At 45.3% G+C, this 24567-nt stretch overlaps 1 protein-coding gene across 2 annotated transcripts; it reads right to left on the reverse strand.

Moving 5' to 3' along the window:
* Nucleotides 1-809: 809 nt before the first annotated feature.
* LOC146429375 (ATP-binding cassette sub-family A member 10-like) lies at nucleotides 810-23578 on the reverse strand. 2 transcript variants are annotated; one of them, XM_085077376.1, is made up of 39 exons: nucleotides 23020-23578; nucleotides 20828-20937; nucleotides 20213-20417; nucleotides 19679-19837; nucleotides 19359-19459; nucleotides 18539-18765; nucleotides 17814-17952; nucleotides 17150-17335; nucleotides 16327-16474; nucleotides 15711-15882; nucleotides 15106-15164; nucleotides 14600-14710; nucleotides 14342-14517; nucleotides 13936-14055; nucleotides 13509-13647; nucleotides 13297-13387; nucleotides 12882-13021; nucleotides 12196-12315; nucleotides 11858-12044; nucleotides 10786-10952; nucleotides 9929-10056; nucleotides 9450-9587; nucleotides 8854-8967; nucleotides 8385-8555; nucleotides 7926-8036; nucleotides 7175-7303; nucleotides 6415-6480; nucleotides 5936-6027; nucleotides 5338-5458; nucleotides 4881-5007; nucleotides 4337-4428; nucleotides 3786-3967; nucleotides 3164-3239; nucleotides 2830-2924; nucleotides 2271-2390; nucleotides 1982-2122; nucleotides 1659-1738; nucleotides 1531-1586; nucleotides 810-1349 (listed from the first exon to the last, which is right to left on the reverse strand). In XM_085077376.1, exons 2-39 carry the CDS (start codon nucleotides 20927-20929, stop codon nucleotides 1245-1247), a joined length of 4893 nt encoding a protein of 1630 aa, XP_084933502.1. In that variant the 5' UTR covers nucleotides 20930-20937; nucleotides 23020-23578; the 3' UTR covers nucleotides 810-1244. The 2 variants fall into 2 exon arrangements, with proteins under 2 accessions (XP_084933502.1, XP_084933503.1); XM_085077377.1 differs by lacking the exon at nucleotides 8385-8555.
* Between the last annotated feature and the right edge of the window lie 989 nt (nucleotides 23579-24567).

Below are 24567 nucleotides of genomic sequence, written 5' to 3' on the forward strand. Positions count from 1 at the left end.
GAGCTGAGTGTGCAAACAGGTGACACAAATGCTTGCTGACTTCACTCACCCATTTCTCTGGGGTGCAGAAGAGAAAGGGAGCTGTTGTGCAACCCGGAGGGAAACAGCCAGGATGTCTAAAGATGTGTCCTCCAACTGCCAAAATATGTTTTGAGGCTGAGTGTGGGACATACACAAGCAGTGATTGCAACACAGCCACCACTGGGACTGTGAAGAGAGCTGGAGTGAATATTTTCTGTGTGAGGAGAGCTGGAGTGAATATTTTCTGTGCAAGTTTGAACCTTTACAAATGAGCTGGGCACAGGGATAAAAGAAGGGAAGTCATTGAATAATTGGGGTTGAAAGGAACCATTAAAGGTCAACTAATCCAAACCCCCTGCAGTGACCAGGTTACCCCAACCTGGCTTTGGATGTTCCCAGGGATGGGACAACCACAGGCTAACCAGTGCCAGGGCCTCACCACCCTCACAGAGAACAATTTCTTCCTGAAATGCAATCTAAACTTACTCTGTTCTGGTTTGAAGCCATTCCCCCTTGTCCTATCACTCCATGCTCTTGTAAAAATTCCCTCCCCAGCTCTCTTTAGCTGCTGGAAGGAGCTCTGAGGAATGCCTGGAACCTTCTCCTCTCCAGGCTGAGCAGCCCGGGCTGGTTTCTAGGGGAAGAACTGACAATTCCCTCCAGTGTGAGGAAGGGCAGGGCTGAGCCAGGTTAACATCTCCCTGCCCTCTGCTGCTCCTCCATCCCCAGGGGAAGAGTTGGAGCTGTTCCTGAGGGTCCAGAGCAGTGATGACAGATGAGGATGGAGCTGCAGTTTCTACAGAGACATTTATTGGAAGGGTATAAATATAGAGTGCAAATTTCAGTAAGAGCACATTGGAGGCAAATAGTCCCAGACATTGGTGAGAGAGGAACCCAGAATGCTGGCAGTGAGTCCAGATTCCCTGATGCACCCAGATCCAGAGAGATTTGATCCCCTGAGGTGGGTTAGGACCCTTCTTCCTGCAAAGCTTCCAGTCCTGCTGCTGCATGCTGCTCTGCTGGACAGGAGAGCAGAGTGAGCTCTTCATTTATTCCATCCCCAGCCTTTGGGAGAGCAGCTTGCAGGAGAGCTTAGACCCCTGCAGGGTGCAGGTGGAGCCTCTTCTGAGCCTCTTCTGCCTGTTCCCCTCTCCCTGGGGCTCTGATGGTGGCAGTAAATATGAGCAGTTTGGTTAATACTGAGCAATGCATAAATGAGCACCTCAGGCCTCTAAGTCCTCCTGCTGCAGCTGCTTCCAGTCGAAAGTCCCATCCAAAGTCAGGTCAAAATTATCCTTTTCCTGCTCTCGGGAGAGCTCCAGAAACACCTGAATGGGTAAGATAACACCTGGATTGCACCATTTCTCACCACTTTCCTGGTGGAGAATCCCTTTCCCACCACCCTCAGGCAGTTTTTGGGTTGCACTGCCTTTCATCACTGCACCAGCCCAGCTCTGGCTGCAGTTCTGTTGCTGTTCATGCCTCACAGGACAAATCAAAATCACCTGCCTGAGTCAGAGTATTCAAGGAGAAGCTGTACTCCTCGAGGTTGCAGCTTCGTTTGGCTGTGGAGAAATGGGAAGAGGGTTGGAAATGAGCTGTTCTGCCTTTTTGAAGTCACCTGGTTTTGCTCTTACCTTCCTCCAGCTTGGAGAAGGACTGGGACAGCGGCAATGCATCCTTCATCGGGACCTTGTAGACAAGCAAAGAGGGGAACCTGAAAGAAATAGAAGGAAAGGTGATTCCTGCTCTGTCTTGAGGTTTTGGGATCAAAACTTCATGGATGTGTGGATGTTCTGCTGCTGGGATCACAGGATGTGGTGATATTACCAAATCAGATCCCCTAACAGGGAACTGCTCATCCCTGTCCAGCTGAGCTCCTGTGCCTGCCAGCACACTGGGATGTTTTTAGGGATGAGGCAGTGTTGAAACCACTCCTCATCCCAGATTTTCTAGTTACCTCTCCTGACGGGCAGCGCCTGGGAAAATCTTCAGAACCTCAGCGTGGAGAGCGTCGATGCTCTCTGCATCCTTCACCTTGATTTCCAGGAGATACCCTTTGCCAAACTTGTTCTTCAGGTACTGGATGGAGCCAATGCACCTGCAGGGCAGGGAGGGACAGAGTGAAACCATTGTCACCTCACTGCTCCTTCCTGAGAAGGAAGCCATGGGAGCAGTTCAAAAACCCATGGTGGGAGAGGCTGGAGGAGCAGTTTGTGTCATTTCCAGCCCAGCCAAGTGTCACCCACCGGAGCTGGCCGGACACCAGGATGGCCACACGGTCACACACGGCCTCTGCCTCCTCCATGTAGTGTGTGGTCAGGATGGCTCCTGACTCCTTGGTTTTCAGGGCGTCCTGGATCGTTTTCCTGAGGGGCAGAGGGGAAAAAATGAGCAGTAAAATCTAACACTCCATCGAAATATCAGGCATTGTTCTTATAGCTTTGCCCATCCTAATGCCTTTCCCCTTAAAACAAGAATAAAATCTTCACTTGAGACTGATGAGCACATGGTAATGCTTTGAAATAATGTCAAAAAGTACTTTTGACTTGAGTGTCTGTGAATTCATCCAAATCCCATTTAGGACTGTCCTAAAGTTTGCAAAAAGGATGAGGGTAAAATGGCTTTTCTCTCTCCTTGCTCATTCTCTAACCAAGAAAACAGATTTCCCACCAGCACCGTTGGTAAATGAATGACAAGCACCACCCAGGGATGGGGTAAAACCCTTTTTATGTAACATTAAACATCTACTTTTGGCTTCCCAGCCCTTCCCCACGCTGGAACCCCCAGGGGCAGGGCTCTGCTCACCAGACACAGCGCTGCCCGTTGGGATCCATGCCGGTGGAAGGCTCGTCCAGCAGCAGCACCGAGGGGTTGCCCAGCAGGGACAGTGCCACACAGAGCTGGGACAGAAAAAGGGACTCAGCCAGACCTCTGCACACCCTGTGCCTCCTCACTGGTGGGAGCCAGGGGTCTGATTGTTGGGAAATGGGGGTTTGGGAAAGGCTCGTTGCCATCACCCCACCCAGCATGATGCTCTCCTGGGGAGCTCAGAGCACAGGTTGGTCCCTCCAGTCATGAAGGAGAGTTTTAATTAGGGCTTGAGCATTGCAGTGCTCATTGTAGGTAACCCAAACCACACCTTTCTGGTTATCCCAGCAGGCAATTTTCTGACTTTTTTGTTTAAGTAGTCTTGAAGCTGCAGAGCATTCGCAATCCTGTGGGGAAAGGGAACAAGTGACAGAAGAACATTTTTATTATTCCAGATCAATACTCTCATCTCTTTTTCTGTCCCAAAATGACAAGAAAAAGGAACTGTTTCCCCCTTGCTCTTGACTACTGCTTGTTTTCATTAAACATTTATTGTGTTATTAAAATGTAAGTGACTCTTTGAAGCAAAATGCACTGAATAAGCCACAAGCTCTTTTCTAAACCCATCATCAGTGTCAACAGCATTCTGAATCCATTCCCCTCACCACTGTCAGCTGAGCACCCTCTCTTGTGGTGCCAAGCTCTCATCACAGATTTTAGAGAAGCTCCATAAAGATAACCTACTTAGAAGGGCATTAGTGGTAAATTTATCCCCACCAAACGCACTTAGGAAAATTGGAGGTTTTCTCCACCCACTCACTCAATAATGGGATTCAGCACCAAAGCGCTTTTACAGCTGAATTTCCCGAGTTCCTTGCGAGGTTTCCTGTGTGATTCTGGGCTCCCCGTGACCCAGGGGTGACACACTGACCGTGGCCACCCTGTGTCTGTACCTGTGCACAGCAGCAGCTGCATCCTCCTGGCTCAGCCCCTTCACGGCCGCGTAGACACTGAGGTGCTGCTGCGGGGTGAGGTCCAGCCAGAGCGGGTCCTCCTGGGGACAGCAGCCCAGGAAGGCAGGAGTCTGCTCCTCCTGGAGCTGGCAGTGTCCTCTGTCTCCTCTCTTCATCAGCACCTGCACAGCCAGGCTGGGCATTGCCCTCTGGCACTGCCTTGCCCATCCTGGGGGTGCAGGGGAAGGGAATGGGGTGCAGTGGGGTTTAGGTGAGGAAATTCAGAGCGGGGGAGTGATTTCCCACTGTTCTTAAATAGAAACGTGGCCAATTAGGGCAGATGCAGCAACTTGTCAAAATTAGGGGTATTGTCAAAATCAGCTCACCATCATCGTATCAATCCATTATTTAATTTAACAGCACCATGAATTCGGTTAAAACCTTGGTCACTAATAATGCTTTGACAGAAATTGCTGCCTTGATAAAAATGCTTATCATTGGGTTTTCATTTTTGCCATGGGTCCATCCCCTTGTCCCCAGATGTCTCCTACCTGCCCAGCAGTCGGGGTTGTCTCTCCAGTGATCATTTTGATAGCTGTGCTTTTCCCAGCTCCGTTGGGCCCCAGAAGTCCTAATACTTCTCCTGGAATCAATACATAGAATTAATTAGGACTACTCCCCATTCAAGAAATACAGCAGGCACAGTCCCACAGAAGAACGAGATGAAAGACAGCATTCTAATATCAAAGATCATTTAAAATAAATAGCTTTATTGTATAAAATACATGCTCAGAGAGTCCATAAAATTTCCACTCAGACTGATGCTGTGGATTTCTGCCAGGAGCCACTGCTAAAGTGGTCCTTTCTCCCCAGGTTCTACATTATTTTAGATAATGGATATCTAAAATAGATAATTAATATCTATTATCTATTAATTATCCACGGACATCAACCCCACATCAACCCCAGACTGAAGGTGCTTTAATGACAGAGCAAATAGATTTGGCCTTTCTGTCCTTGATCAGGTAACTGAGAGTCTGCAGGGAATTAACTTGGGGTTCCAAACAGGTCTGGGGAAACAGCCCCAGTTCTCACCTCTTTTCACACAGAAGGAAAGGTTTTTGGTGGCTGTTTTCTTCTTCTTCTTCTTCTTCTTAAAAAAAGGCCCAGCTTGCTTTATTTGGTATTCCTTGCACAGATTGCTGACTATAATGACTGATTTCTGAGAGTGAGGAGGAAGAAGCAAGATTAATTTATCATCTTGGACAGCATTGATCCTTCAGTTATATTTTCGCATTAAAAAGGCAGAAAACCTCCTAAAGATCTTTTTTTTTATAGTTCACCAGGAATATGAGCTGCAACAGGACACTTTATTGTCTGAGTTCCTCTGAGGAGCTTTCTTATCCTGATGAAACTCAATCTTTTGGCAGTTTGATTTTCTCAGAGAGAACAAAACAGCCAAAGCACTGACCTGGATGGATTGACAGTGGGTGGGTTTTGTTTTATCAGGTATAAAATAAAACAAACCAAGAAGGACAACACTTAGAGGTACCTCCTCCTGACTCCGAGCCACCATGGCATTTCTCACTGCTTCCCTTTCAGCTTTAACATCCTCATCTTCCTCCTCCAGCTCCTTGGGAGGCTGCTGGCTGCTTTCTTCCCTTGGTGAGATCCTGAAAACCCAGCAGGCTTGTCTTAGGATTTTGTTCTTCTCCCTTGTTCTCCACCAGTGCATTTTGGAGAGAGCAAGAGTGAATTTCCCTCAGATTCAATTTATTAACATTACTGTTATTGTTGTTTATTATTATTATTATGATTGTTATATTTATAATCTTAATTTTTTGTACCAAAAAGAAGTTAGTACATCCCAGAGCACAGGCAACATCCTGTGGAGGCACTAACAAATTTGAAAGCTGTTTTATATTATTTACATATAATATTATAATATAACATTATATTGTTTTTATTATATTATATTTTTGTATTATCACAACACTGTGGTAGTTGAGGGTCCATTTTAGTCATTTAAAACAATCACCATTATTTCTAAAAATGATTTAAAGACAAGGGGACAAAGGCAGTGATGTCTTGAAGGAAAAGCAGTGGGGTAGGAATTCAGAGCTCACATGTCCACGTGTGTTCATACAAACCTAAATATTGGGTCCTTTCTCAGCACTGCTTTCCCACGTTTTAACTCCAAACAGCGCAGGAGGAGAACGAAAGCCACAGAGTGGATGTAAGGCTGAAAAACAGAGGTTTGCTCACTGCCAGCCTTGCCTTCCCTCCCAGCTCAGCTGGCACTGAGGTGGTGGCAGAGCTATAAAATACGTGTGAGAAACAGAGGATGTGAAAATGAAGTCCATTAACATCGAAACTCAGGGTAATCAACACTGCAGAAAACACAACGGGCAGGAAAAAAAGAGCAATTTATAAAATAACAGGAGAGAATTACACGATCTGGGCTTATTCCATTTGGCTTTCCCCATTCTGAAGGTGTGAAATTATTTTAGCAGAGGGGGTGAAATGTCATGCAGACCCACCCAGATCCTCCTCCTGCTTCCTCCTAGCTGAGGAGGGGCTTTAGGAGACCCACATTCCTAAATAAAAGCAAAGTTAAATGTTTTCTTACTGCAAAGACAGCTATCAGTAGATTACTTGGAACCACACGAAATATTGGAAGGCCCTCCATGAAAATCTGTAAGAACAAAAAAAAATACACTGTGAAGATTTGTGATTCTTTAACATTGTTCTGGGTAATACAGTAACATTCAAAAAACACTTTGAAAATCTGCAGAACTTCTGATTTACCCCAACCATTCAGCACACAAATGAACAAATGCAGATGTTGATTTTTGGGCACCCTGGTCCTACACCAGAGCACCTCACAGCCCTCAGCACATGGACCAGACCCTCCTTCCAGGTGTTCTGTGCAGGAAAACATCTGCTCTGCTCTCCTGTGGGTCTCAGGGGAGAGGAGGTGGGGAGAGTGGGACAGGACAGAGGAGTCTCTTCCACTTGGACTTGACTGCCAAGCAGACTACAGGCTGGATGGGGCTTGGAGCAAACTGGGACAGCGGAAGGTGTCCCCTCCCATGGCAGGGGTGCAGTGGGATGAGCTTTGAGATCCCTTCCAACCCAAACCAACCCATGATTCCATCCAATGGCTCTGCACAGAAAGGATCAAGAGTGTTTCCCTCATCTGCAGTCACAGCTGCACAAGAAGTGGAAGATCTGAGCTGAAAGGGTCACCTCACAAAAATCCCACCAGGATGGGATTCCCAGCCTGCAGCCTGCAGTTACCCCCAGACTTTGGGGCTGTTAGCCCCAGACTTTGCTCACAAGGACCCAGAGTTGTGTTTCAGGGCTCTCCTTGCCCAAACATCACTCACATGCAGGGAGTTGATCACAAAACCCATCAGGGGGTACACGGGAACCAAGAGGGACAGAGTGTAGAGGGACACGTCGGGGTGGATTACATGATCCATGGTTCTGCTGACGAAAAGAGAAATCAAGCATACCTGAAAATAAAATCAAACAAGAGGGGAATTCAGCTGGTGGGAAGGGTTACTCAATGCTCTTTGAAATTGTGTGGGTCTAGTAATTCCCTGTTGCATTCAAAAAAATGGACTAAAAGTTAGAAAGATGAGGTGAGTGCTCAGGAGATCCTCAGCCGTCTCTGCCGGCGAGTTGGCTGCTGGTTTGGGCCAGCTGGGGAGACTTCTTCCCAGGGACAGAGCTGCTCCAGGGAGAAAAATCAAACATGGGATCCCCTCCTGTTCATTCCCATCCTGATCCATGCCAAAAGTTCCCTCTCCTTCCAGCGCAGGCTTGGATGATCTGTGTCCAAGCTGATGGTTTCTGTCTCAACACTTTACGTCTCTTGGATGTGAGGTGTCAAGCAGAGTGATAGATAACTTTTTTGCCCCCATTCCTGTCTGGATCCAGGTGTTTCCCCAGGTCACAGCAGGGTTGTGGGAACAGAACATGGTGACACAAATTTGGTACAGAATTGGCTGCAATAAAACACACCCAGATTTAATGTTCCACATCTCTACTTGTGTTTGGACACCCAGCTCATCCTCAAGACCCCAAAATACACATCTGCAAACCCAGCAGGGCATTGTCCCACCCTGTGCTCACCACTATCAGGATGAAAGACCAAAGATCACAGCTCCATCCTTTGCGAGAGTTGAAGGAGATCAGGTAGGTCAAGAGAACGAGAGAAATTCCATAACCCAAGATCACCATGACCTACAGGGAAAAAAGGCTTTTGTTGGAGAAGATGGAGGGATGCAAACCACCAGAAACCCTTCTAGAGCAATAAATAAATCAGTGATCAGTGCAACGATCCCACAGTTAGATCAGGGTGTAAATTACCACAATTGTTCTGTGAGGTGTAAAGGAATATATTCAGATTTATTCCCTTTATATCCAGCTGGAGGAACCCAAATGATGGGAGGTGAAACAAGAAGAAGGTCAGTAAGAGGACCCAAATTGTTCCAGCACCATCTGCACCCATGGCATCTCAGACACTCCCACACAAAATATTTTCCCTCAATCCCTCCCAAACCAGCCAGCAGGCACCAGAACAGAATGTACCAGCAAGAAGAAGGTGCTGGCGCTCCCAGAAATCTTGTTGCTCGCAGCAAACTGGAGCCCAAACATGGAGAAGAGCAGGATCCAGCAGAGTGGGATGTCCACCAGTGCCTGGCCACACCAGTAGGCTGAGGGGAAGAGCCCTGAGATCCTCAGCTGGGCACGAGCTCCTGCCTGGAACGGCACAATTTTGTAGGGTTGGTTATTGTCCATGCCTGGCTGGCCAGCTGCCACCATGGGAATGGCCCCAGGAAGTGAAAAGGGAATAAAATCTGTCACCATTGCCATTGTGGGGTAAAATTCGACCTCTTTTTGTCTTTTGATATTTTGTGCTGGCTGCAAAGCTGCTCATGGATCAAAACACCTCTAACTGCCAGTTACAATTCCATGATTCTATATTCAAACATCCTTCAGGCAGAGCAGCTGTAATCCCTTCTGCCCACCCCAAAGTGCTCCATTCCAAGGAATTTACCTTGCAATCCTGGGTGTAGCCCATCGCAAAGTGAGGAGGAAAACCAGGGAATAGCAGCACCATATAGATGAGGTTAAAGCACATGAAAATTTTCCAGTATGTTTGATTGAACAGCTGAAAACAGAAGAACAAAGCGTTTGTGGAAAAGACCTGCAGTGTAATGACCAAAAGCAACCTTTCATCTCACTTCATTTCTCATGGATTACAGGCCAGTATGAAAAGAAGAGGGATCTGAAACCAAATTTTGGAAGGTTTTTCCCAAACCAGAGCCCTGCAAAGTGCTTGCTGGTGAGGAGAGATGGGTGGAGCAGGTCTCACTCCTCCATCCCAGACTCTTTCTCTTCTGTCACCTAATGGGCCACAGCTTGAATAATGTGATGGAAAGGAATCTCCTGGAGAAACTCTCCCAGCAACCCTCTTCATCCAGCAGCCCTCAAGATCGGGAAAAATCAGATTTAGTTTTCCTGAAATCAAATGTGATGATAGAAGGAGGAAGGTGGGTTTGGAAGTACAGACAGCCCTACATGGCTTCCCTTAAAATCTGATTAATTAGTGAGACCTTGAGCTGCTTTCTGCCACCTTCTGGCTTCACTTACAGAGAAGAAGGGGTGGCTCCAGATCTGGATGTGGCTGGTGGAGTTGAGGGTTCTCAGCAGGGCGTTGCTGATGACGTTGACCAGCACTGGGAAGCAGTTGATGGCCTCCAAGTGGCACAGCACGGTGAACCTGTAGCTCTTCAAAGAGCAGGAAAGCAAGGTGAGAACTCCTGGCTTTTCTCATCTGTAGGAGGACCCGGGCTTGAAATAGTTTTGCTGATGCCTTGTTTGCCAAAAAACAAATTATGAGGCGTTGGATGTCTGTGTTGCTGGGCTAAAAATTGTACATTTTGAGGCGGAAGGCCAGGGAGATAAGGTCTCCTCTAGCATGGACTTCACTGCTCAAAACACTTACTAATTTTTGTGCCTGTGGTGTAAAAAGTCAACAGGGCCATCCCAGAGGAAGAGCTGGTGGAGGCACTTTGCTTCATTATTCAATTGTTGTGAAGAAACTGGAGGAAGAGAATAAAACCACTCACCTGACCTTCACGGGACACTTGTATAGCCCCATTGTGTTTTAGTTCCTCCGTGAAATTTGCCTCCTTTGCTATTTCCACTGTCAGATCCTGGCTCTGGAGCACATGGATGAAGTCGTCAATGTCTGTGCCTGGTGTGAGGGCCAAAAGCAGAGGAGTTATAATACTGAAAAACAAAAGAATCTTTGATGATTTTAATTTTAATTTTTATTTTTATTTTTATTTTTACATCCATGGCCACCAAACAAAGCCAGGGGAAATCTAATAGCTGTTGACATCAGCCAGCACACGTGCGGTGTATCATTGCACATTAATTTTTGGGATTTTTAAAATGGATTTCAGTCTCATGGACTGCATTTTTGCACTGTCATATTTTTTCCACCCTGCCTTCTCTGAGATGCTACAAAATGAATTTTCCTTCGGGACTGTCTGATGAAGACACCAGTGCCATCCTCTGGCCAAAGAACATGAGATAGCATCCACTCACGGGGATGCTGAAGGCAAAACTCTGAAAGCATTCCATGAATTTGACCCAGCACTGGTGGGGCTGGAATGTGGTGCCTGCTGTGGGAATCCCACACTGCCAAACTGCTCGGGTAGACACCTGGATTTGCGGCAGGGACAGAACCATGTCCCCATCTGAACTCACCTGCTCTGACATCCTTTTTCCCATCTCCCACCAGGATCTCACCACAGTAGTTTCCCTCACAACCCTATAGAGACAATCCCCATGCTCTTCCCTCCTAAAAGCTTCATCCCCCTCAGATCCTCATGTCCCACACCCATCATCTCTGCCCTGAATTTTGGAGCAGCAAGAAGCCCAGAGCAGGCAGGGATGAGGAAAGGCTTGCTCCCCTCACCTGTGTCATTGTAGATCAGGAGGGTGGTGGTCTCCAGGTAGGATGTCCTCCCCAGGGGGGAGAAGTAGCGCGCAGGAGAAAGCTGCCAGGCGCTGACGCTCTGCCAGCCAGCCACCATGCACAGTTGCAACACCAGGGGAAGCAGGAAAACCACATAGAGCAGCAAACTATATTAAGAAAGAGATGAATAAACACTCCGGAAACAGATATTCAGCAGAAACGCGCTCAGAATGCATCTGTGTGTCGGAAATGGTGGATGGTGTTTGGGTTACCCAACGCTCTGTTCAAAATCTTTGCAATTTTCGTGGAAACACAGAGTATACTGAGGAGGAAGGAACCCATCAGGATCATCCAGTCCATCCTGGCCCTGCACAGACACCCCAATAATCCCATCCTTCTGGATATCAGAACCTTTTCCTTATATCCAACTTAAACCTCCCCTGACACAACTCCAGCTGTTCCCTCCACTGACAACCAGAGAGAATTTTATTTCCAGAAGTCTCAAACCTTGATCATTCACCAAATGATTACAAATGTAGCAGGGAAAGGACTTCTAATCTGGAGTGCTCAGTGTTTTAGGATCATGAAATGCCTTTCAGACTTCCTTTAGATACAAGATTTTCATAAATCAACATCTTCCTTTAGCTCCTTGTGCCCCACCAGGAAATTCCAGCTTGAACACCAATGGGCCAAATGAGTTCAAACACTGGCAACATGAGAGAATTAAAAAAAAAAAAAAAGGCACAGGAAGCCTGAAAGTACTCTCTGTACACACTGTCTTATTTTAAAACTTCCTCCATTCGATATAAAATTATTTCTAAATGATTCTCTTCTTTGGAAAGAAAATGGGTTTCTCTCGCATAAATTATTCAGCACAGACATGAAAATGCACAGAAGGGAGATTTTGTGTCACTGGCACTGGGAAGGAAAAAGCTTTCCCCTTCTCTGAGTGCAGATGACCAAGATCATTCCTAGCCAAGATCTATGAATTAATTAAATTATCATGGAAATGGGTGTGGAAATTGTCCCCTGTGATGTGCCCAGTCCAGGAGAGAATCCCTTTGGTACTTACATGGACCTCAGGTTTTTCACCGAGCTCCTGAGCTTCAGGAAGTGCACCTTGGCCACGGCACAGACCTGCTGTCTCCAGAGGACCAAACCCTGCACTGATGCCTTCCCAGTGTCCGAGAGCAGCAGGGAGCTCATCCTCGCCTCGTCGGCACATCGCACATTCCGCTCCTCCCCAGCGCCGTGCTCATCTGCAGAGAGCTCCCATGAGCATGGTTATGTCTAGAACACCTTCTAGGCTGTGGTTCATTGAAATTTAAGAGCCACTTTTGGAGGTTATTGAGGAGGAGTTGATCTCTTTTGGCTGTGGAGTGTAAATTCAGGATTTTGTGGTGATCGTACCTTCTGGAAGCGCCGTGGTTTCTCCCTCCAGCCTCAGGAAGACATCCTCCAGGGTGGTCATGCTGACCCCATAGTTGATGATTCCCTGCTCAGAGCAGCTGTCGAGGCCACTGAACAGATCTGCAGGACAGAGATACAGCAAAGGCATGGGCAGTGATCTCCAGATTTGGCTGAGTCAGCCTGACTGGAGCATCTCCAGTGACAGAGCAAGGAACTGCCAGGACTCAAAGGTGTGGAGGAACACAAAACTGCCACTTCCATCGGTCACAGGAGATGGATTTCTGCTCAGCACCAACATTTCAGACTATTTTGCATCCTCTGTGGGATGGTCAGGCTGAAGTGATTGGCACAGTGGGTGAGGAATGGGCACTGAGTGGCACTGATTGTGTGGGGTTTTCTCTCATCTCTTCCTTTTCTTTTAACAGAAAGAAAACTGAACTCTCAGTAATATATGTGGCCCAGCTGAGCCTGATGGGTTTGCCACTGCAAACAGTAGAAAAGCATTTGTTGCACAGTTTGATCTGAGATGTATGATAAAATTATGAGGAAAACCCAAAGTGCGACAGTTTTGAAGCCCTGATGTGACTCACGTAGAAAATCTCCCTTTTCATTTTTCTTTCCCCACATTTGTGATTTCTTTTTCTCTGTGGCTAATCCTCAGTTATTTTAATACATAATTCCCATACCTGGGAATTGATTCACGTTTTCTAAAGGCAGTTTGTATCTCAGTTCATCCTGGCTGTGTCCTGAGAAGGTGGCATTGGGGATGTACCCTTTCACCAGGGATGTCACATTCTCCAGGTCACAATTCTCACTGACGTGGATCCTGTTGGGTGGAAAAAACACAGATGCTTAGGTTTGGAATGCAAAACAACCCAAACAAACCCACCCAGACAAACAGCCACCATTTTATGGGTGCATGAAAAAGAAAACTCCAGTATTCTTCATTAATTGCTTATTATGGATTAACTAACTCAAACCCTGATATTAATTCCGTTAATTTTCTTGTTTTAATGACATCTACTCTAGGGCTTCATTAATTCTGCTGTCCCCTTGTACTTGCACATCCCCAGATATCATTTCTGGGGCTGAAGGAGATACCTTAAATGGTAGCAAATCCCCCATTTCTTCTTCAGGAACAGAGAAGAGCCGACACACTTCAGCCTCCCGCGCGAGATAAAAGCCTTGCGGTCTGAAGAATGAAAAAACCAACAGAATTACTATTGCAGAGAGAAATTACAGAGAGAAATAACCCTGGGTTATTTGTTCTCCAGGTTATCCAGCAGGGATATCCCAGATGGAGCTGGGCTCACCTGCCAGGATGTCAGCCTCGTCCATGAACTGGGTGCTGAAGAGGATCACCCGCCCTGCCCGCTGCTCCCGCAGGAGGCTCCACACCTGGTGCCTGGAGAGAGGGTCCAGCCCAGCCGTGGGCTCATCCAGCAGCAGAACCTGCAGGAGGGATGGAACCAGGAATTCCTCACTGCAGGAACTGTGCACCTTTTGGGTTTGGTGTTCTGGAGGCAACTTTTAGACAAGGGCAGCTGTTCTGGGGGTGGGAGAGGTCAGGGACGTCTCTGTCTGCTTCAAAACCCAACTGGAGAGATGGATTTTGAATTATGAATTCAAAAGCAAAAGAAATTACGGCATTTATTCATTGGAATTATGAGAACTTCAAAGAAAGTGCTGAAATCTTAGAGCCAAATACATGCCCAGGGTATTAATTCTGTAATACTTTACCTGGGGGTTTCCAAGCATGGCTATCCCAATGGATAACTTCCTTTTCTGCCCACCACTCAGTTTCTCAGCTTGAGTGTCTTGAATGCTGCTGATATCCAGCAGTTCCAGAATGTTTTGCACCTAGAACAGCACAAAGATGTCCATTCTCAGCAGAAGTTATCCTTCCATCCTTTATTAGGTTTAAATTGGATTTAGGTTTAAATTGGATTTAGGTTTAAATTGGATTTTAGGACGAAATTCTTCCCTGTGAGGGTGGAGAAGCTGTGGCTGCCCCTGGACCCCTGGAGGTGTCCAAGGCCAGGCTGGACAGGGCTTGGAGTTCAATTTTCAGAAGATCCAGGTGGATCCTTGGAGCTTCCCAGTGCAAAAGGAGCCTTTATGGAATTCATGGAAAACACACACTCACCTCTCGCTCCACCTCTCTGGACTTGATGCCCTTGATTTCAGCAAAGGTTTTCAGGTTTTCTTTCACCGTCAGGACTTCAAACTGTGTGTTGAACTGTGGGCAAATCCCAATCATCTCCCTGATCTCCTCCCTGTCCCCCATTTCCGACAGTCTGTAGTTGTATATGGTGGCAGAGCCTGTTCATGGGATTAATGGGATGAGGGGAATTGATCCTCACAGTTTTGGGGTCAAGGCCAGCCCACCCCAGCATTTTCCTACCTTCTGAAGGGAAGCTGAGCCCGCTGAGCACATTCAGCAGTGTTGTCTTTCCAGCCCCACTGTGGCCCAGCAAGGCAGTGATCTGACCCTCATAAATGTTTAGAGACAAACCTACAACGAAACTAACATCAGTTCGGGGAAGAAATGAGGTTTGAGTTGTCCCCACTCACTACCAAAGGCAAGAAATACAAGATTTAAATGGTAATAATTAGCCAAAAGGGCATTGAGTGCAGCAAAGCTGTGCAAACATTTCACTAAGGGCATGAGGAGTTGGTCTGTATTTAGCAGAAAAGACAAAAATACAACAACTGGAAAAAAAAATCTTTCTTCTCTTTAGTCTTACGAAAAACAGAAAATCAGTAAAAAGTGAACAAAACGGTGATGTCACATCAATTAATATTTGACATAAATTTCCAAGCAATGTAAGTATTTTATTACACTGATTGACTGTTTGCACAACTCTGTTTTCTTGTCTTCAACAGGAAACAATATCACAGCTTTCGTACCTCTTAAAGCTTCTGTCTTCTTGTCATGCTTTTTGTAGGCTTTTTTAATATTGTGGAGCCTAAAAGGAAGGTAAAGAGGTCATTATTTGGGGATTCCTGTAAATTATTTCCCTTGATCCCCTTTTACATTTTTATGGTCCTCAGGTTAAAATGAGAGAAAGGGCATGAAAAAGATAAAAGGTGCTGGGAAACAACACTGAGATTCCCAGGTTTGGTGGGCTCTGTACCCAAGGTGTGAACATCACAAGCTGGCTCCAAAAATGAGACACCAGGACTGGCAAAGACAAGGCCAAGCTCATTGCAACAGAGGAAAGTTAAAAATAAAATAAAATAAAATAAAATAAAATAAAATAAAATAAAATAATAAAATAATAAAATAAAATCTGTTATTTCTCAATCTGAATTTATCCAAATCTCACCAACAGTGACCAGTCTGAATTATCTTTTTATCAATACATTTTCTGTGTGAAACAAAGTGTTTTGCAGGAGACTGATGAACACGAAAACTGCCTGGAAACGTCAAACCCAAGCTGATGGGAGGAGCAGGGATCAGTGTGAGCACTAAACCAAAGCTACCAGACTGGAGCAATTCCCTCTCTCCCAACCTGATGGCCTCTTTGCCCAGGAATTCGGGGGGCACAGGCTCTGCATCACCCCCCAGGAGCTGCTCGGGGTTTGCTGTGGATCTGGGGATGCTGCTGGTGGAACCTCTCCTGCTCCTCATCCAGTAGGAAGCCTTCAGGCAGAACAGAGGAGGGTCTGGGATCCCATATTTGCCTGCCAGGAGAGCAAAGAATGTCACTTGTCATGAGCCAAAGCCACAGCCAAGACACCATTCTAGATTAAACTTTTAGGAGTTTCAAAAGAACACAAAATTTTCTGGTCAAAACCCCCAGGTTTGGAGCAGAGGTGGAGGAGACAAGCAGGTTGCATTCAGGGCTTTGTCTAATAAATTCAATGCTTTAAATAATGAATTAAGATATTGTCCTACACGTTCTGATCTCATAAATAGTTCAACAGCGGCATAATTAGAAAGCAAAAATGTTAAATAATTTGTTGTCATTGATTTTGTGAATTACCAGAAACAGAAAAGTCACTCCATGCGATAATACATTTTTTCTAGTCCAAACCTTATTTTGGTTGACTCAGAGAATGGACCAGCCCATCATTTCCTTGATACATCCCATCCAATCCATTTAAATAAAAATAAACCATTCCTACCTGGCAGAATTTTGTCGAAATACAGAGCCAACAGCATGTACAAGATGGAGTCAAACACCAGCATTATGTACGTTGAAAACAAAAAGTGTGCTTCCCCCATAAGGTTGGAAAAGGAGAAACCAATTCCATATTTTTCTAAATGCAAAATCTGAAACAAAGGATAAAGAAGAATAAATATCAGGCTGGAAAAATATGCACATGCCATCAAACAATGGTGTAATTGTTTGTGTTAACCTGAAAATCATCTGCACTACTGACCAACTCTTCTTATTTCCTTTCTAAAGGGAAAGGGAAATAAATATACTCCATGCAGAGACCTTAGTGCTTTAATCCAGATTTTATCCAGGAAAAATCCAGAGACAGAAGAAAATATCAGAGATTTAGAGGAGAACAATTGAGAAGGAGAAACCCGATATTGGCACCCTTGGTGTGACAGAGTCATGAGAAAAATGTTATAATCTACATAATGATTATTTAAGCATAGAGTAAATGAGCAAAACCAATCTCTTTTTCTGCTGGTGCAGAAATCTCCTCACCCAGGCAGATTTTATATATATATATATAAAGAAATCAAATATTAGATTTGCAGAGCTAGAAAACATCACTCAGAGCTATGGAGATATGATTGCTGGAGAACTGTAAAACTGCCCTGAGTCACCCACAGTGGGGATGGAGGAAGGGAGAGCTTTCAGATCAGGGTGTGGATGGGAATAAAAAAATTATTTCCTTTGCACAGGTGGGTTTTTGAGGCACAGGATACGAATCCCTGTGCTTTTCTCTGCCCACAAGGCAAGGTTCAGCTGCAGGGATGGTGTCCCCATACCTTGGCAATGCCAGTGTTGAATGCAAAAGGACAAACGAGCCCCAGGAGCCACTTGAGGGGCTCTGGGACATCTTCGATCAGCACCGCCAGGCTCAGGAGGCCGAAGATGAAGATGATGAGGAACCCCGTGGAGCTGACCAGTTTGGAGGTCTTTAGGAGCGAGCAGAGCATGAAAACCAGGTGGATCTGCAAGAACAGAACTTTCCTTCAGGCACTGCAGGAAATAAACTCCTTTAGCAGCAGCACTTCCATTTGCCAGGCACCAGCTCCCTGCTGAGCAGAGCCTGAATAATAAAACACACTTTAGCCCTTCTCAGTGGGTTGATGTGAGTTTCAAACTTTTGTAGCCAAACAGAGCTTCAGGCTGCAAATAAAAGCTCTGCTGCTGCCCCAGAGAAGCCACTGAGCTCTTCTTTATTTATTATAATAATAATATTACAATATATATAATACATAGTATTTAATGTATATAGTATATAGTATATTATATATGTTATATGTTATATGTTTATTATATGTTAAATGTTAAACGTTAAATATATTATGTATCTTATTATTTATTATAATTATTCTTTATTACAATTATTTATTATAATAACAATAAATTATTATTTATGGGAAGAAACCACACGGTGAGAAAAATCTGATTTAAAGGCTGACTTACACAGGCCAGGCCATAGAGGAAAAACAGGAGTAAGATTGCAGGGAAGCTGCTGGTGTAGAAAAGTTCCTGCAGCACCAGGGCTGTCAGCAGGCAGGAGAAGATCAACACATAAATGGAATATTGCAAACTCCAGGAGAGCCTGGGGAGGGAAAGGTGCAATTAAACAGCTCTTGTTAAACTTCATCTGTGTATCAGAATCACTTTAAGTTTAAATATTGTTTCCTGTGGAAATTATTTCTCTTTCACACCCTTAGGATAGACAGATCATCCAGCTTAGGAGGAAATACCCCAGGGAGAGGAGGACATCACTGCCATGTTCAACCCTCTGCTTTGTCCTTCAGCTGGAAAAAACTTCTGAGCTCATTTAACTCCTGAACTCTTCTAACTCCTGAACTCTTCTAACTAACTCCTGAACTCTTCTAACTAACTCCTGAACTCTTCTAACTAACTCCTGAACTCTTCTAACTAACTCCTGAACTCTTCTAACTAACTCCTGAACTCTTCTAACTAACTCCTGAACTCTTGTAACAACTCCTGAACTCTTCTAACAACTCCTGAACTCTTCTAACAACTCCTGAACTCTTCTAACAACTCCTGAACTCTTCTAACAACTCCTGAACTCTTCTAACTAACTCCTGAACTCTTCTAACTCCTGAACTGACTGCTCAAGTGCCCAGGAGCAGGCTGGTTTTTGGCAAACCCATTCAGGTTCAAAAATATCTCACCAGAACGCAATGTCCTGCAGCCCCATGGTCTTCATCAGCACTTTGAGCCTCTTCTTTTCTCTGGTGACGTTCATGGACAAGAAATACATGAAGGGGAAGAAGCACAGGACCACCACGATCATGAAGTAGGAATACTCCAGGGTGACGGAGTAGATGACACTCCGGGACTTCATCCTGACCCCACCAATGGTTTCCATCTCTTCCCAAACAGAATGATTGGTCACCGTCTAAAGGAATGAAACCTCAGTAGATCAGGGTTTTGTTTATTTTTTTTTGCAGTGAGATGAAAAATGTAGATAATTTTATATAAATTATATAAGTTTATATATGTGATAACTTACAATTTACAATATATAACGTATAATATAACATATAACATCATATAACATCATATAACATCATATAACATCATATAACATCATATAACATCATATAACATCATATAACATCATATAACATCATATAACATCATATAACATCATATAACAACATATAACATCATATAACAACATATAACAACATATAACAACATATAACAACATATAACAACATATAACAACATATAACAACATATAACATATAACATAATACACAATATGAAATATACCATATAAAATATAATATATAGAATATAATATATAATAAACATAACATATATAAATATATTATACATATATAATTTATATAAAGAATCTTTTGCTTCATCCTCTCTATATTAACTTTATTTTCTGACAAACCCATCCCTTGCTATTCCCACAGCAGAGTTTGCCTTTTCTATATCAAATTGAAATGCCAAAATCAGCTCCTAAATTGGATTTACCTCTATAATAGCAGCATCAATGCTGGACTGCAGGGGCAGGAAGCCACTATACCAATACCTTGGGCTGTCACAGTTTATCCAGGAGAAGTTATAGCAGCTGTCTGCAAGGCAAAGGCCATCACAGTAATGAAAAACAATTAATTTTCACCGTTAAAGGTGAAAACAAGAATACATTGGCACTGTGAGAAACTCTTCAAATGGACAGTGACCAAAAAAAAACCAACCCAAAAGCCACAATTTGCTCCATCACTGAACAAACATGGGTTATTCCCACCCTGTGCACACCAGGCAACCACCCCAAAATTCTCATTTTGCATTACCTATGTGTCCAACGATTTCATTGGGAATAACCACTCGGGAAGTAGGAAACCTGAGGTGGTAGGAGAAGTTGTCCTTAAACACAACCCCGATGATTTCGTTGTTTGAAATCCAGGCTTTCTCCATGGCTCTTTCATCCTCCAGTTCCTCTAGCTTTACACCTGTGGAGTGTCAGAAGAACACTGAGATGAGTTTTTGTGGGGCTCAGAATGTGTCCCCAGGCATTGAATGTTCTGCTTTCTTAGCACTGCAACTCCTCCTTTTCCAGCTCAAAATTCTTCACACTTTACCAGCTGAGAAGAACTGCACCTCAAAAGAGTGACCCAAGGTGTTTTGAGAGAATCAGGGAATATTAGGAAGGCAGAGCTTTACAGTTCAGAAGCTCTCACGAGTAGTTTAAACCCTAGAGAAGAAATATTTGTGCAAGCAGAGGATCCAGGATGAGTTTTCTCTCTCCATCAAGGATGTTGGAGAACCACCAACACACAGAACATGCACTGAACAGCAAAATTCAGCATTTCAAAAGCAAAACCCACCAGTCATGACATAGCTGGAGGCCACTTTGTTCATGATGTGCCTGGTGGTGGCAGTGAGGGGCGTGAAGGTGACAGTGAGCCCAGAGGCATTGAAGTAATCCAGGTAGCCCAGGTGGCTGGAGGGAGCCTCGGGGTGCTGCAGCTGCATCATGAACGAGGAGGCAAGGAGCACCAAGGGCAGGAAGAGCAGGGAGAGAATCCATTCCTGCAGCAGGGAGAGCAGGGAAGAGGATTTCGTGGTGGTGTAAGAATTTATTCTTTGTGGGATTAAAATATCAGCAGGAGGAATTCAGTCCCAGCCGTTGTTGGGATGTTGAGGAAGAGAATCTGTGCTCATCACCTGCTCCAAAAACCCATCTGTGCTCCCATTTGTCACAAACCAGACAGAAATATCACCAGTTAAAAAAAAAATCAAAGTCTCCAAGTATTCATTTGTCACAGACTAGATGAAAATATCACCAGTTAAAAAAATCAAAGTCTCCAAGTGATCATAACCAGGCAGGCTTTTAAAAAGTAGTTTAACTTCTAAATTTACCCAAAGAAATTGGTGTCTGGGGCAGGCAGGGATTGGCCACTCTCAGTGGTTTGCTGCTATTATTTTCAATGTTTTCTTACCTGAAAGCTCTGCATCTTCATCCTCCACTTGAGAAGGACATTTTTCCACAGCAGAATTTTAGTTTGCTGGAATACACTTATATTCCTCTGGAGTGTCTTCATCCTTGGACCTAGAAACAACTCCTTTTTGATAAGTGTTTTCAAACACAACAAAAGCTGAACCAGCAGCAACTGGTTTTATTTGTATCTATCAGTCCTTGCAGATGTGCAGTGACACTTTTTCTCCTTTTTCACAGCGAGAATGAGTTGAATAAATTCAGATGTTGTGCTGAGTTCACAAGCACCCCCACAGCACAGGGTTCAGGAGACCTCATCACCCTCAACGCACTCCAACCCTCATATCTCAGCAGCAAACACTGGTAAAAATCAGAATTTCAGACATACATCCTGCAGCACGGGGAGTTTGGGTGGAGTTATTGATGAAATAAGAGAGGGAATATCGTATTACATTACCTAATCAGCTTGGGTGGCCTTCACAGCCAAGAAATAACAACAACTTAGTCAATTAAAGACACGAAAATCCTTTTGCTTGCAATTTTAATGTGCTATAGGCTCAACACCAAGGAGTGTTGAGCAACTGCTGGCTGTGGTGTGAGCTGAGCTCATTTGGAAAACAGCACTTGTTGAAGGGAACTCGGAGCCATGGGAGAACAAATTCTTGGAAGTGCGTGGGAGAGATGTCATTGCTGAGTTATTAATGAAAAATGAGAGAAAACCAGGGAGCCACGAGCAGGAATTGATGTGTTACTCCAGAAGACAGGGCAGAATCCTTTTCATGATATGGTCAGAGTGAAATAAGGATTATTTTGCCTGGATTCATGCTGGTGGTGGGAAATGAAAGAAGCAAAGCAGAAAGCTGCCTGCCAGATTTTTGCAGATGAGATTTGTGCATATTCACCATCCATAAAATAATCATGAGGACCTTTAATGGGCAAAAGGATTGAGAGCCTCTGTGTAAGAGAGCTCTGCACACACAGCCAAACTGCTCTGCTGCCACTTCTGTAGCTAAAATCTGCTTTTCAACAAGATCCTGATCTTCTCTAAGTGATTCTCAGGTAGAAATATCAGAGCTTTTACAGAGCTAATCCTTTCAAGCCTTCCTGTCACATGGAAGGAAGATTTCTGTTCTCCTGTTCCCCGGGGGAACAATGCCTTGTGGTGCTGACAGGCAAGACAGAGTTTATCTTCCTCCAGATATTTCTATTCAGCTCTCAGGGGTTGAATCTCCCTGGGATGAGACAGCAGGCACTGGAATTCTGGAAAAGCAGCTGTGACAAATGGGGTGCTCTCTGTGCTCTCTGTGCTCTCTGCAAACACTTGCCCTGCCTGCTCCCATCATCTCTAAACAGATTTTTCTCTCACAGATGATCTCACTGAAGCCAGGTGTACAAAACTGTGAATTCAGCCTTTGTAAAACATCTAGACCTTCTCGAGGAAGCTAAATGTACAGTTGTTTGGTGTTTGTTTCAGCTAACAGGCGTGCAGGATGTTGTGTGTCACTGTACACATCTCCACCTCGCTCACGGGGTTTGTGGCACAGCTAAAGCAAGCTGATCTAAGAGTCCCATGGATACCCTCAACAAGCTGACAGCCCCAGGAGAGCCTGGCTGGGATGCAGAGCTGGCACAGCAGGAGCTGAAATCCCAGAAATCCCACATGTCCATCCTGTGGTCACCCCTCGGTGCTGACTGACCCTGGCTGTGCTGCTGCAGGGTTTGGGCAGCTGGGGGGAAATGTGGTACAACTGATTCCTTTGCTCCTGTGGGGTTTCAGGGGGGATTTTTAAGAGTGTGAGATGGACAGAACTTTTTAAATTCAATCTTTATCTTACACTGCAGGCAGGGAAAGAAATCTGCTCCTTCTATGTGCTGGATTCTGTAAAATTCTGAGCTGAACCTACTGGCTCCTCTTAGTGCCTAGAAACACTGGAGATAAACCTCTGCCATAAACTGAGCTCCATTTCTGGGTTATTTCATCTCCAAGTAAGGTAAAAAAGACTCTATTGCCTTCAAATACCCCTAAGCTTAATCACAAACTTAACTCAACCTATTAGAAAGGTTCTCTGTGCCACACGACACCCAGAGCAAATGACCCTCCCCCAGTGTTATTTGCATCATTATCATTTAAAGGATGTTTTCCTACCTTCAAAATAACATTTTTCATTTGCCTTAGGAGGAATGCTTAAGCCTTACCTGGATGGGAAGGTTTGGCAGGAACCCAGAGCCTGTCCTTTGCAGGATCCTGGAGGAGCAGAGATGCTGAGCCTCGCTGGGCTGGACTGTCTGCCTGCCCGGCTGCTCTCGCTGCTCCTTTGTCCACACTCTCCTTTTTTCACTCAGACAACTTCTGCAAAAGACATTCCTGACACCATCGCTTCTCTTTTCCCTGGCTTCCTTCCCCCTTTCTGCCTGGCAGAGCTTCAGCTTTATTTGTGTCAGAAGAAGCAAACAGAACCCATCGCTGTTGAGGCGCTGCAGCGGACTGTCCGAGAAGTTAACTCAGGAAATTCTTGAGTCGTGGCCAAGAGAAGAAAAACAAGCCCCACAACAAACCACACAAAAATCCTTTCTTTCTGGCAACCTCCTTTGTTTGGAACTGGCTTGTTCCTCAGTGCAGCAAGGGAGGCTGAAGTCAACAGCGCTGTCACGGCACAGGCAGGGGGACAGGCGGTGGCAAAGTGTTCCTGTGGCATCAGCCACAGAGCAGGGGCAGAGAAGTGCTGCCTCCCGGATAGCAACAGCTCTTCTAACTAAAAACCAGCTTGGAAACACTAAAATGAGCTTCTCCTGACCAGCTCTGCCCTGGAAAGGGGATGGGGTTGGTTTCCTCCCCAGGCTTGGCTGCCCCTCGGTCACCCCAGGCAGCATCTCGGCTGAGGGACCAGGGCTGGGAGGGACCACGAGCAGCTGGGACAGAGGCTGGAAACGTGCAGGAGCTGCATTTGCTTCCCTCTGCTCTGCCTAGCAGGAAAAACCACCCCCAAGACAGAAATCCCATTCAGATATTCCAGAGCGAGGCAGACTGCAGAGGTGCAGTGAGTGCATGAGATGAAGTTAAGATTTTCCCCACAACATCTCCTGGCTGTCCAAACCTCCTCCTCTTCCAGCCCCTCCTTTCAAGAGGAAAAAATCCAACCCTTAAGCAGGAAGGTGGAGATGCCAGTGAATCTCAGGCAGAGCCTCTCCCCTGCCAGAGCACTGCTGTTGGGAGCTGCAGGTGCAGAGCAGAGCTCGGCAGGGTGGATGATGCTCTGGGGATTCTCCTGGCAGGATCAGCTCATCTCTGAGCCACGGCAGCCACCTGCTGGCACCTGCTGGCCCACAGCCCTGCCTGCTGTGCCCAGCCCAGGGGTGGCACTGCTCCTGTCCTGCCCAGCCCAGCCTTTCCCAGGGGGTGCTGCAGGACAGGACAGCAGGGGAAACACCTGGATGCAGGGAGCTCCTATTTTATTTAGTTTAGTTTTTAACTCCAGCCCTGGCAGGCAGATATCCCAGAGGAGATGCTGATCTGCTCAGACAGGGTCAGGGTGCTGGTTGTTGCCCCCAGAGTGAGGAGCTCACCCTCTCTTCCCAATAACCAAAGCAATGTTCAGGCTGCTGTCCTCCTTCAGAGTTACTTTGGGTCAAAGCACACCTTATTTTGACTAAATAATAGCTGGGTTTTCTAGATGATGATATAAGAGCTGCCAGTTTTCATTCTATTTCTTCCAGGCACTGCTGAGTCCTTTCCTCTCTCCATGG

Source organism: Lichenostomus cassidix, chromosome 18, assembly GCF_008360975.1.
Source record: "Lichenostomus cassidix isolate B80296 chromosome 18, HeHo_3.0, whole genome shotgun sequence".
NCBI classification, from domain to species: Eukaryota; Metazoa; Chordata; class Aves; order Passeriformes; family Meliphagidae; genus Lichenostomus; species Lichenostomus cassidix.

Coding starts and splice junctions, on each gene's coding strand:
- LOC146429375 (XM_085077376.1), bottom strand. CDS start 20,929: ATGAAGACACTCCAGAGGAATATAAGTGTATTCCAGCAAACTAAAATT. Junction 13,388..13,508: donor CGAGGCTGACATCCTGGCAG/GTGAGCCCAGCT, acceptor TTCATTCTTCAG/ACCGCAAGGCTTTTATCTCG. Junction 3,240..3,785: donor GCAGCTGCTGCTGTGCACAG/GTACAGACACAG, acceptor CTTTCCCCACAG/GATTGCGAATGCTCTGCAGC.